This window comes from Zalophus californianus, chromosome 9, assembly GCF_009762305.2.
Source record: "Zalophus californianus isolate mZalCal1 chromosome 9, mZalCal1.pri.v2, whole genome shotgun sequence".
NCBI classification, from domain to species: domain Eukaryota; kingdom Metazoa; phylum Chordata; class Mammalia; order Carnivora; family Otariidae; genus Zalophus; species Zalophus californianus.
In genome coordinates, this window is record NC_045603.1 from 11,746,049 (window position 1) to 11,758,805 (window position 12,757).

General features: G+C 56.0%; 1 protein-coding gene across 1 annotated transcript in view; it reads left to right on the forward strand.

Annotated features, from left to right (window-relative positions):
• MYH9 (myosin heavy chain 9) overlaps positions 1-12,757 on the forward strand; it is a 90,503-nt gene that overhangs the window by 33,125 nt on the left and 44,621 nt on the right. The window contains exon 3 of the mRNA XM_027592045.2: positions 2,969-3,125. Coding sequence (XP_027447846.1) covers positions 2,969-3,125 — 157 coding nt within the window. The remainder of the gene's footprint in view (positions 1-2,968; positions 3,126-12,757) is intronic.

Here is a 12,757-nt window from a genome sequence, read left to right on the forward strand (position 1 = left end):
CTGCAGGTGGGGAGAGCTGAGGCCCAGAGAGGGCCAGAACCCAGCGCAGGGTCAGCCTGAGACTGGAGCTCGGGTTTCTTGACCCTCAGCCCGGCTCTCTCTTCCTTGGTGAGAGCACTGTATGAACAAAATTAAAAGCCTCTGTCCCTAGGGATCTTGACCACTGAAATTCAGAATTTGGCAACTTGCAGGAAAACGGGGGGCCTGGAAGGAAGCATTGCTTGTCTGTTGGGGCAGCTGGGAGCCGAGTCCCATTGTCTGGGAGTGGGACACCCCCTCAGCAGGCTCCATAGCTTATTGTACCCACTCTGTTGTGCCCCGGAGCCGACATGGGCTCTGCTCAGGGAGGCAGAGCGGTGAAGGGCATGGGAGGTGGAGCCTCCAGGACCTGGTTCAGATCCTTTCCTGGCCACACACTGAGGCCACAAGGAGCCTCACTTCCTTCCTGGTGAGACGTGTGCAAGAGCCAGCCCACATCTGCTTCACTGCAGGGCTGGGCTCAGTAGCTGTTGCTGTTCTTGGTGAAGGTAGCTGGTCCTCTGCATGGCCTTCACTGGTGTCTCTGTTCAGCTTGTGTCCTACTAGGGATTTGCTGAGTGTGACACACGCTGGGGGGCCTCCAGTGGCCTGTATCAGCTGGCTGCAGACAGTCTGCTCTCCCACAAGGGGGAAATGTTAGTGAAGTGCGTTCAATGTTAGTGGCTTCATCTTTCCTCTGAAAGCGTGGGTTTTACTCTGGAGGCAGGCAGAACTCTGGTTGGAGGCATTCATTCCTGTTTCTGTCACCTCCCGTGTGCAGTTCCTCCTACCTCAGACCAGCCTCCTTCCTAAGCATCTTCCCCAGAAGGGAAGTCGATTGTCTCTGCAATTGCCCTAATGGGGACCCCAGCAGGTGCAGAGCTGCGGGGGGGGGGGGGGGGGGGGGGGCGGAGCAAAGCCGGTGGGCAGGGGCTGCTGCCTCATTCACGGTCCACCTCTCTGCACACGACGTTCCAAATTGCAACCCGGGAGCCTTTGTGCAGTGTGTTTGCCTGGCGTTGTGGGCGGTGTGGCTAATCCTGAGCCACAGCTGCTCTGTCTGTTCCCCGGGGGGTGAGGCCTTGGGATAGGGGGCGGCTGGGCACAAAGAGCCTCTGTGGCCCGTGAATGGAGCAGCTCCCTGGCGTGGCCATGGGGGGAGCAGAGCTACTTTCTCCGTGTCTGCACGTCCACGAGCATCCAGAGGGAGGCTCGAGGACAGGTGTGCATCCTCCCACCTGAGCTGCAGGGCTCACACCTGCTGGATTGATGGGATTAGCTCAGAGAACTCTGAAGCTCTGTAGAGAGAACCATCCACAGGACCGTCTGCCCACCCAGCTGTCAGAAAGCCTTTCCCCAGGAGCCTCCAGTCCCCTTCTGCTCTCACGACCAGCTGTTTGCAAACATCTGGCCCGGAGGCACGCCCTAAAAGTGTGGCCATGTGTCCTTGGCTTTCATCGGGCTGATTTCCTAGAGTGTGGGTTTTCTCAAACCCCACGAACAGAGCTCAATTGTTTCTGAGCTCCTGGGATGACCTCACTGCTCCCTGGCCTTCTACTTCATCCCGGCAGTCCCACAGAGGGAAAACTAGAAGTCTTCCGCTTTTCTCTCATCTCCCTGTGATACCCGCGCCGCAGGTGGCCAACACCGCGTCCCGACCTCTTTGCTTCGGAGCTTTCCCGGTCGCTTGTGAAAGAGGAGTTGGAGGGAAAACAAACTGCTGATTATCCCGGTTAGAAGGAAACTCGAGGGCCCCGAGTCCCTGGCCTCCCAGCAGAAGAGGCGGCTAAACACACTCGGTCATTTCCAAACTTGGCCGCTCTTCCGCAGCCAGGCCCCTGGAAGTTACTGGGCCCCTCCCAAGTTCTGCTTTTAGTCTTTTAAGTTCTGCTTGGGAAGTCCAAGTGCCATAGCCCTTGGCCATGGCTGGGAAGGGCCTTTGACCTCCCAACTCATCCCCGCCTGGAACCCGCCTTTAGGTTCGGCCACTAGATCCCTCTTCAGCTGGGGCGGGGCCGGAAGGGGCGGGGCCAGAGCGGGCCGGGACTGGAAGGGGCGGGGCCGGAGAGGGGCGGGGCCTGCACGGTGCGCAGCGCCCCTTAGGTGCTGGTTGCTGTTGGAATGAGGGGCGCCACCATGGGTAGTGAGGTAACGTGATGATGAAAACAAAAAGACAAGAGTTCAGAGAACTGGCCCCTGACCAAGAAGATACCTCATGACCTTTAGCTGTCATGACACCAGCTGACCGCAGGTGTGTGTGAATCATGGCTGCTTCTGGGCCTGTGGCGCATTGTCCTCGGAAGAGGGTGTTAGGGTTGCTCTAGAGGCTTAAACACAGCTGTACCCCCCAACTGAACACCTGTCACAGGGATTAAGTTTTTGAGGGGTTGTTACGTGAATGTCTCTAGAAGATTCAAGGGAGAGGGCTGTCCGTGATATACTAGCCCACAAAAGATCTGGTTGGGTGGGGAGTGCCACGAGTTTTCCGCAGTCCTGGAAAAGTTGAGGCTTGAATATCTATGAGAGTCCTTCAGGGTAGAATACTTTGTGTTTCTGCACAGTTTGCTTGCTGCAGCCAAATCCTTTTCTCTTTGTGCATCTCACGATGACACATTTCTAATTGTCCTTGGATCAGAGTTTTGTAACTGGACTTCTGCTGTCTGCGAGGCCTGCTATGGGTCTTGCCCGAGGCGCCTGCTCGTTGGCACGCAAAGCGGCAGCGGTCACGCAGTTGAGGGAGGACCCTCACCAAAGGAGCAGAGCTGGGGGTGGTGCCCCTCCACCTGCAACAGACCGGGAAGCAGGGAGCGGGGCGGGGGGGCGCTGCAAGGGGGGCTTTCATGTCAGCCCGACTCCGGGTCTTTGGCGGCAGACGCTTTGTCATGAAGTTTGCACACCACTGAGACTCAAGACTTCCTAACCCATTTCTGTTTGCTGCTCTTTTCTTCAGACCTATTCAGGCCTGTTCTGTGTGGTCATCAATCCTTATAAGAACCTGCCCATCTACTCCGAAGAGATTGTGGAAATGTACAAGGGCAAGAAGAGGCATGAGATGCCCCCCCACATCTATGCCATCACAGACACCGCCTACAGGAGTATGATGCAAGGTGAGTGCTCAGCCTTCCCCTGCAGCCTTGTGGACACCTTTGCAGGTGCTCATTCACGTTCAGTGTCATGGTCATCTAGGGGCTGGATCAGCGTTGACGGCCCTTGTGGTGGTGCCGTGCATTGCGGAGGTCTCTGAGTCAGTGTGTGAGAGCCAAGGCGAATGGCTATCAAAGGACATGTTTATATGTTGAGAGAATGTTCTAGAAGCTTTAAAAAATACACTTTCAAATTTTCGCCATTTCTCATTCTTGTAAAGACTCTCTGTGCCAGTCCCGTCACTGCCAGGCCCCTTCTTCTGCCAGATACTCCTCTTCCTCCTTGTTTTTCACGTCTTTTCTCTTGCTCTTTTCCCGTAGTCTGGAAATGTGCTTGGGTTTTTCCCATCTTTAAGAAACAGACACTAAATCTCTCCTGGATTCTGCACCCCTGTGGTTTGTCTCTGCTCTCATCACAGTGGAGCTTTGCAGAGGAAGTGTCTGCTCCACAGGCCTCCCCACCCTTCTCCAGACTGTCCGACCGAGGTTACCCTCCCTCCTGCGTTGCTAAATCCGTGGTACTCATGTGTTCTTATCTTACCTAACCTCTCCCCAGCATTGGACAATCTTCACCACTCCTTTTGAAAGCCCTTCCTTCCTGTGTGACCGTCTCTCTGGTTCTCCTGATTTTTGCCCGCCCCTCTGTGTGGTTTTCTCCTGCCTCTCCCCTGTCCCCGCACATCTGCCCCTCAAGGTCTCGCTGCTCTCTCTGGTGTTCCTCTGGATGACAGACCCATCCACTTGACTGGCTTTGCTGGCACATTCCAGCTGAGGACTGGGACTGTCACCTGATCAGTGCCGGCCCCTCGTCCCTGGCTGCCATTTCTCCAGCCACCCAAGCCCAGAGCCTGGCTGCTCCTCCGCTCTCTGCTCTCTTTTCTCAAGTCCGTCAGCACCGTCTATAGGTTTCATCTCTTTTCATATTTCTGCCCCCCTTACTCCTCTTTTATCCCGTGGCCCTGACCTCGGTTACGACCTCCACGGGTGTTCGCCTGCACTGTCGCTGTGACCTCTTAACCTTCACTCTTAATAGAGCCCTCCCTCTACTTTGAGCAGAGGGTCATCTTTCTAGATTGTAAATCCGATCAAACCCTCTGATTTGAAATCTTGGAAAAAAATCTCGAAAAGCCTCCTCATGTCCCCAGAGGTAACCCCTGAACCCGCTAGCAGCACACAGTGCCCTTTGTAATTGGCTTCCCGCCTACCCCTGACTTTGCCGCCACACGGGCCTGCTTACATTTCTCTCCCAGGCCTTCATGTGTCCAGCCGCCCTGCCCATGCTGGCTGCTTGCAATGCCTGGCAGGTCCCTGATCTCTTGCTAAAGACAAGAACTGAAGCATACCTGCCCTCCAGGGAGGACGTCTGGGCTAGATTTGGTGATACCTTATTTGACTTAGGTGTTTACACATTTGTTTTTCTCTCCTAGATGTGGATGGGGCCCATGTTGCCTTCATATTCTCGAGCTCAGCCAGGTGCTTGGCCTCTGGTAGCATTTCATGTAATTCCCAGTCAAACCCAACTTCTAGGTGGGGGGCTTGTGCTCACAACCTCATTGATAGTGGTTTTTCAAATCCTTATACACGTGCATGATTTCGTTCTTTGAACTTTGCAGTGAAGCTGGGCAGCTGTGGTCGAGAACCTTGTTGCATTAGCAAACTTTATCCCTGGTGTAGTGGTTTGAAGGGGTGATGAGCGGGTCTGTCTCGTACTGTATACACAGCGTGGTGGGGAAGGCATTTCATTGCCAAGCTGGATGAATTATGCAGGACGTACAAGTTTGGCCTAGCCTTTGGCTTCTGTTTATGTCTATGAAAATTTCTGGAGGAATCCAGCCCTTTAGTTTTAAAGTAGGATGTCTGTTTTAAAGTGCTAACTAAAGCAGTCTGGTGGGAGAACATTCTGTGAGATTCCAGAAGAGCCTGAGTCTGTGTCTCTAGAGGTTATGTGTCAGTTTTCTCCTAGCTTTCTTAATTGGCCTGATGCAAGTTCACCCTGGAGTCTTCCTGAGCTCTGTGCTGCTGAATTCGGGTTCATTCCTACCGTGGGATCCTAGATTTGAACAGTTTTCCAGCATGCGCGCTTCCTTCACTTTCAGGCAAGCCATTATGGCAAGAGTGATGTCGTGACGCAGAGCACGGCAGCAGCGGTCAGAGTCTTGGAACTGGACTCCCAGCCTTTCTTCCGACAGTCTGCACGACTCTTTCTTAAAGAGATTTGTCCAATTTTTGTCCAATAACAAAAAAATTTGAAAAAGCCAGCGCAGTAGGGTTGGAGGTCATTGGAAAAAAGAAAGGGATGAGCAGAGGGCTGGAGCTTTCCTTTGTGTTGACCAGGAAGTCTCGGCTGGAACAGAATGGCCTTGATAGGAAGCAGGGAGCTCCCCAAATTATGAGAGCAAGTGGGCACGTGTTTCATCCTTTGCAGACTAGCGATGGAAGTCCTTTGTGGGCCCAGGAAGCCAGAATGATCTGTGCGGGTACAGGGTCCCTGTAGTTTCTAGCCCTCAGTTTGCGAGTCTTTCCCTCCCCTCTGTAATGCTGGACTCACTGCAGCCCTGAGCCCCCGTGGGGACCGACTGAGAACATTTCCAAGTCTCTTCTCATTGTACACGGCTGACCTGCAAAGCAGTTAGCAACAGGCTTCTTGTTCTTGGAGCAGAGAGGAAGTTAATTAACAGAAGTTGCTCCCATCATGATAAGAAGGTTCACCAGTAAAGAAAGTTCCAGAGAGGAGCGGTGGTTCTCGCCCTAAGTTAGGTGAGGACGTTGGTGCCTCGGGGTCGGTGGGCCGTGAGGATGAGCTCCTTAGCCCTGGCTGTGTAGGAAAACAGGGTTGCTCTCTGCCACTTACCTCTGAAAAGGCACAGCCAGCCTGTTCCTTTTCTGCTTTTTCTCTAAACAGGAACTAGGAAAAGGTTTCCTCCCTGAACCGCCTGTGGCTTATGACATACTAGCCAAATAGGGTAGTTGGTGTCTTTGGGGACTTTTATGAGATAAGTTCTTTGCCTGTTCCTGGGACCTCCGTGTCTTTCATCTAAATGCTCTGGTTTGCCTGTGAGTCCTGATGTGTGCCTGTTGTCCTGCAGTTTGTAGTAATAGTGTTCATTTTCATTTTCAAAAAAGCAGCCCAGGGGCGCCTGGGTGGCTCAGTCGTTAAGCGTCTGCCTTCTGCTCAGGTCACATGATCCCAGGGTCCTGGGATCGAGCCCCGCATCGGGCTCCCTGCTCGGCGGGAAGCCTGCTTCTCCCTCTCCCACTCCCCCTGCTTGTGTTCCCTCTCTAGCTGTGTCTCTCTCTGTCAAATAAATAAATAAAATCTTTAAAAAAAAAAATTTAAAAAAGCAGCCCAGTTTGGATGATAAATTATATATGGTCACTCTACCTGTTTGTCAGACTAAGCCAGGGTTTCTCAAACGTGGCAGCTGTTGACTTGGGGCTGGAGAGTCCTCTCTTGGGGGTGGGGGGCTTGTCCTGTGCATCACAGGAGGTTCAGCAGCAACGTGGCCTCAACCCGCCAGATGCCAGAAGCTCCCTCCCTCTCCATGGTGACAACCAGAAATGTCCCCAGACATTGCTACCAAATGTTCCCTGGAGGGCAGAACCACCCCCACTGGAGAACCACTGGACTAAGGCCTGCAGATTAGTTATACTGAGTGTCGACTCCCTTGGATCAATAGTGCCTCTGGCCCTGGCTTGCCAAGGAGCCGAGACTCAGTGCCAAGGAATGTTGGGATAGCCGAGTGCTGTCTGCCGTGGGCACGGGATGGGGCATGGCAGCTTTCGGCACCCTGCAGTAGTCTGTGGAGCCAGGAGGTAGAAAGTGCCAGAACACCATGAGGTCCAGTACGTGATTCTGGCACTGGGCTAGGTGGAGGGACGAGACATGTTTGTACCCAGACACCTGGGGCCGCAGCTACGTAACAAGACAAGCTGCTGCCCACACCTGCTACCAGCCCGGCCGCAGCAGGTGTCAGGCGTCTTGGGAGTTGGGGAGGAGGCGTGGTCGGGAAGGTACTGCTGAGGTCGGATCCTGTGGAAAGGCCGGCAGGTTTGTGTCAATAAGTGGTTCTGGGGCAGCCTGGGCGGGCCCGGCAGTTTTGTTTGTTTTCCTCCTTGACCTTGGGTTTAATTAAAGTTGTGGCGACTTCTTTGGTGCACCCTCCCACTCCCAACCCTGGCTTTTCCGTTTGGTTAGTTTGTTGTCCTGGCCATTAATGGGTCTCCCTGCCTCAGGGCTTCTGTAAAGGCAGGCGCCGAGGAGGAGCTTGAACTCCCTGTGGCTTGTCCCTCGAGGGGCATGGGGGCAGGAGCAGTGAGTGGTCTGTAGAAGGTGTGACCGGGTTGGGAAATGGCACGCCTGGCTTTCTCTGGGTCCTGGCCTTCTGGGGTCCCCCTTGGGGTGGGCAAGGGTATGTGCGTGTTCTTAGAGAACCGACCCGTTAAAAGATCGACTTGAGCACAGTCCTCTCCCCAGAGAAAGGAGAAGAAAACCTCTTCTTTGTTGATTAGGTAGAATGCCAGGTTTGGTTCACTTTGGGCAACTTCATGGTATTTTAATGAGCTCCCAGCATTTCCGGGGTGGAGGGGGAGCGGCAGCAGGGTCTGCCTTGATTCCAGGCCTCAGCTAATCTGAGAACTATTTAACCCTTTGCTCCGTGCAAGTCCCACCTCTGCTCGGCAGAAGCTGCACAGGAAGGGGCTGGTCACCAAGCAGTCGCTCAGTGTCCGGTGCGCGTCCGAGCTCTTGTCAGTGGTTGACTGACCTTCATGGGCCAGTGGGGGGTAGAATTCTAGCGCTACCTTCACATCTGAACGTGAGGTTTCTCATTCACAGGTGAAGGGAGGGATAGGCCCAGAAATACACGTTACTGACTTGCCCAGTGCCCGCAGAGTCGGCCCCGGAAGCCAGGTCTCCTGATGGCCGACCTAGTGCCTGTCCCCCGGGGGCACCGTTGCCCCTCGTTCTCGAGCTGCTGTTTGGAGGACGGCTGGCTGGCTGGAGGCCCTCACTCGCTGTCCACATTCTCCCTGCCAGTTGCCCCCGTGGAGCTGTCTGCTTTCCGAGGCCTTTCTAAGGGGAAAAAAAGGCGCCATGTGGGTGCGGCACTGGGGAAATGCTTCCAGGGGACAGTGAAGCCTGACTGCGAACACGCTCACCAGGACAGGCGGCTGAGGAAGCCACAGATGGGATGATTCCTCTGGAGCAGGAATGCGCCGGCCCGGAGGCTAGGGCCCGGCCAGGCAGCCCTGCCCCCTGCCGCACACATAGGCCCCGCTGTCTGCAGGGAGGTCGGGAGCCAGGCCCCCACTGCCCACCCCACAGGGTCGCGCCCCAGGCCTGCATGGTCACCGGTCACCTGGCCCCACCCGGAGGCGGTCCTGAGGGGCAGGGAAGGGCACTGGAGGAGGAGGGGGAGAGATTCCAGCCGGAGCAGAGAGCCCCAGCGAGCCTGGGGGCTGCGGGCCGAGCGTGAGGGGCTTTGACCAGTGGCATAGCGCCTCCACAGTAGGTCACCAGCACGTTTGCTGGGCCTCTGTGCGCCTCAGCCTTAGAGCGACTTGCCTTGTGAGCAAGACCCATGCGGAGAAGAGCGTGCTGGGTTCGCACTAGATTTGGGCTGGAGCCTGGCTCTATCGGTTCCTGCCTGACTGGGGGCCGCTTTCACGGAGCCTTCCTGTCCTTGTTGGCCTCCCGGCCTAAAGAACCCTCCCTGGAGGGTCACTGCAGGCATGAAACAAGGCGCGTGTGTCAGGTGCCTGGCCTGTAATGGACGAGTGCCCTCTGGAAGGTAGCCGGGAGGAGTCTGGAAATGCAGCTTCTTGACCGAATCCTCCCCTGCCCTCCGCGTCCTGCATTCTCTCCCTCCACGCTCCTGCTCGCTCAACGCAGGTGATAGCCAAATGCTTCCTCCAGGCCGCCTTCTTAATCTCCTCCAAGAGCAGCCTGCGAGAGTTGGGGCTCCGGGGGGGGGGGGGGCAGTGCGCACAGGAAGTGACTTGCCAGCCACCTCCCTACAGCGGCCGCATAGCACACGGGCGTGCGCGGGCAGAAGCCGTCTCCAGCTTGTCCTGTCTTGTCCACACCCCAAGCGGGCCGCAGGAGGCCTGTGGGCCGATGTGGCTTTGGTGGGCTTCAGGAGAACGTGGTGACTGAAGGGGTTCCCTGTCGATTTGTGGTGGGGACCTGGGGTGCCGCACTGTGACCCGCAGCCCTGGCCCCAGCGGAGCCCGGACAGGGGGACGGCTTTTCTAGAGCCGATCCCAGGAGGCTGCTTGGCCAGCGCCCCCCCCCGCCCCCCCCGCCCCCCCCCGCCGAAGAAGGAAAGCCCTGTCCTTGGAATGAGCCTGCTTAATTATAATGTGGGCATGCCTGTCAGTCTCATTTCTGTAAAATCTTCTTTCTAGAGGAGGAATCTGTGGCTCATGGATCCTTTTCAAGGATTCAGTTTTATTTAGGCTTTTCTGTTTGATTTTTAATTCAACCCAGTAGGCCCGCTGTGCTTTGCGCTGGCCCACCGGAAGTGGGTGACAAGAATGAAGTGCCCTCCTGGACCCTGAAATTTTGAGGGTGGTCGAAAACATGCCTCAGTGTCTCTGTGGCCCGCCCCCCCAAAACAACCAACCAAAAGTACCTGCAAAGTCTGTAATGGCTGAGCTGCTTTGTACGTTTAACCTCCCTGGGCATGTTCCTCGCTACTTGTGAATGCTGCTTACCAGCCGTTTTTCCTGTTCTCTCAAGTTCTGGCTCCAAGACTCCAGTAGAGCCTCATGCCAGGAGGCCAGGACTGAACGTTGGTGTGTTCAGAGAAAAGGGTTGCTTTCCTTCCGCTGCCTGGTTTCTGGAATTAAGCTGTCAGATGAGATCTAAAACTAAAGAGAAGTAAGAGAGCTGAAGTCTGCAGGCGTGACAGTCGGGATTCTCTAAGTGGCTTCTGTAAAATTCCTTTGGTCTTGACCAAGGCTTGTTGGCCCAGTGTCCACCTTTGCAATAAACTCTGCGGATCCTTGGTGTTCTTTTGGCCGACAACCCGGGCTGGCCAGGGCCCAAGGTGTCGTTCCGGCCAGTCTCTGTGACTCGATGAAGATCTGGTCTCCACCCTGAGCTGGTCCACAAATACAGTAGGGCCAGGGTCTAAGCTGAAAGCCAAGGACGGAGGTTGTGTCCCAGGAGCGAAAGCTGGCCTAAGAGTTACCAACACGCTTCTCATCGCGTTTTATCGCCCCCCCCCCCCCCCCTTCTCAAGACGACTGGAGCCACTGGCTTCTTGAGGATGCATCTCTGCGGCCATTACCGTTCACCTCCTAGCATGGATGTTCCTGCATTCTCCAACGAGCCTGGTGAAACTCACCATGGGGTGCATTTCAGAAAGCCAGGCCTGTCTGTGCTCTGACTTGGGGCCAGATGTGTCCTGAGCTCTGCCTGGTGGTGTCCCCCTCGTTCCCAGGGTCCTGTTGTCCTTCCTTCCTGTGCTCCCTTCGTCCCTCCCTGACAGCCCAGCCCTCTGCAGAGCTGTGAACGGGGGCCGGCATGGGACTCAGGTCCTCCCCCCCCCCCCCCCACTGTTCCCTGAGTGGAATGTGGTTTAAGAGCAAGGTAAACTGGCCTCCCGGTGTCCGGTCTCTCTGAGCGTCCCGGTGGCGTTTGCTGTGGGCTGGCAGCACTCACGTGTGACTTTTGAATTTCCCTCCACCCTGACAAACCTGTCAGCGCTGTCTCAGCTGCAGCCCCACACAGAGAGCATTCTCGCTCCCAGCCCTGCCCGTGGACAAGGTGTCTGAACAGCCAGCAGTGGTTTCTGGCAGGTCTGCGCGTGCGCTGGGAGCTCACCTGTGTGAGCAGCTGGGTGCATTTTGGCCGAGAGAGGGCTGGTTTGGGGCCTCGCCTGCCTTCTACCATAATGAAAGTTAAGTGCAGTCCCCGGGGCTTTTTCTAATTATCGAGGGTGCCTGATGGGGGAGGCGCCCATTCTTGGCCTCCTGCAGCTAGAGACGTGGGCCTCCTCCACGGGGTTCAAACACGGCCTCACCTGGGGGGGTCGGGAGCATGTGGGTGGAGACACTGGGCCAAGCCCAGCTGCTTTCTGGCTGGGGTGGCTGCTGATCAGCATCTCCCTGGTCTGGGCCTACCTTTGTGCCGTGGAGAGAGCACGTGTGCTTGGGAGCCGCTGGCGGGGGGTGGCTCTGCAGCAGAGGCTCCGGGACCCAGGGGGGCCTGAGCCTGTGCTGACACGGAGCATCCATCTGCACCAGCTTTTCTCACTTCTCGACTCGCCTCCCAAGCGCCTGTAACCCAAGCTCGTGAAGGGGGCTGGCTTTGGGGAAAGTCCCAGATGAGTTGGTAAGGCCCCGAAAACACTTCCCACGAGAGTGGACAGCTCCTCTGCAGCACTGAGGCAGGCCTGCTGGTGGCCCAGGGCCTTCCCAGCCCCCCACGTTCTGAGCTTGAACCCACAGGTCTTTCCTCGTTTCAAACTTGGTGAAAGGCTTTGCATTTTGGCCCATGAGACCCTGACACTCACGGGATTCTGCGGAGAACTAACTCTGGAGTCCAGGAATTGGCCCTGGTCGGCCCAGTGCGTCCTGTCCCAGGTGATGGGAAGCGGGGGTTCACACAGTTAGGAGCCCCAGGGTGGTGGCAAGTTGAGATCTGTTTGTCATGGGTCACCCCATCAGCCTCAACCCCATGCAGGCGTGTCACCCCACCTGAATCTGCTCTTTGCTTTGCTTTTTTCTTGGCCCATGTCCATTGCTCAAGAGGCCTGGTTGATTTGAACACGGGTCCCAAGGGAAGAGCGCTCTTCCAGGTGTGACCCCGAGAGCAGCCCCGCAGGAACCCCGGGACGCCTTATCTCAGTGAGCATTTTATGAGTCAGTCCCAGCAGTGGCTCTTGGTGGACGAGGCCCGGTCTCTTCCTTCTGTACTACTTCCTGTCGGGGCTGATGTCACCGCTCTGTGAGCCTTGTGGCCTTTTATGGACAAGAATCTGGCAGCTCCTCTCGTTGGGGAAGTGAGCGATAAAGCCCCCTGGCATAATTCTGTACCTGAGGTAGGATACCTGGGGGCAGGTTTCCCCTCCTGCCCACCTGAGTCGGGCCTTCCGAGCATGCTGGAAACACCTGTCTGTGTTGAATGTGTGTATCAGCTCTGAAAGCCCTCGGGGCGTTTGGGGTTTAAAATATAATCAGGAGAGAGAATGGCCTCATCGCTGAACATGTAACTTAAAACCTTTTTTGTTGTTCTGTGGAGGGTGAACAGTGGAGAGCTCCGGAGGTGCAAAGGGCCTGGGGTTATTAAGGACGATGCTTCCAGGTGCCTGTGGTGTCCTGCGTGCTTCAGGCACCGATGTCTTTCAGTCCTTAGGCCCTGCTGGTGAAGCCGTGGCCTCTGATTCTGAGAGGTCAAGGGGCCGGGCATCTCCAGGGGGGAGTGCAGGGCGGAAATCTGAATGCTGGCCTCTCCCTTCTGTCGCTCCTCCGGACGCCTGGACGGTGGTTGTCACAGTGTGCTCTGATGAACCCTGTCTCCACCACCCAGGCAGCTCTGGTGTTTATCTCCTATTCTTCAAAGGGGGAATTCAAGAAGATTTTATCCGAGG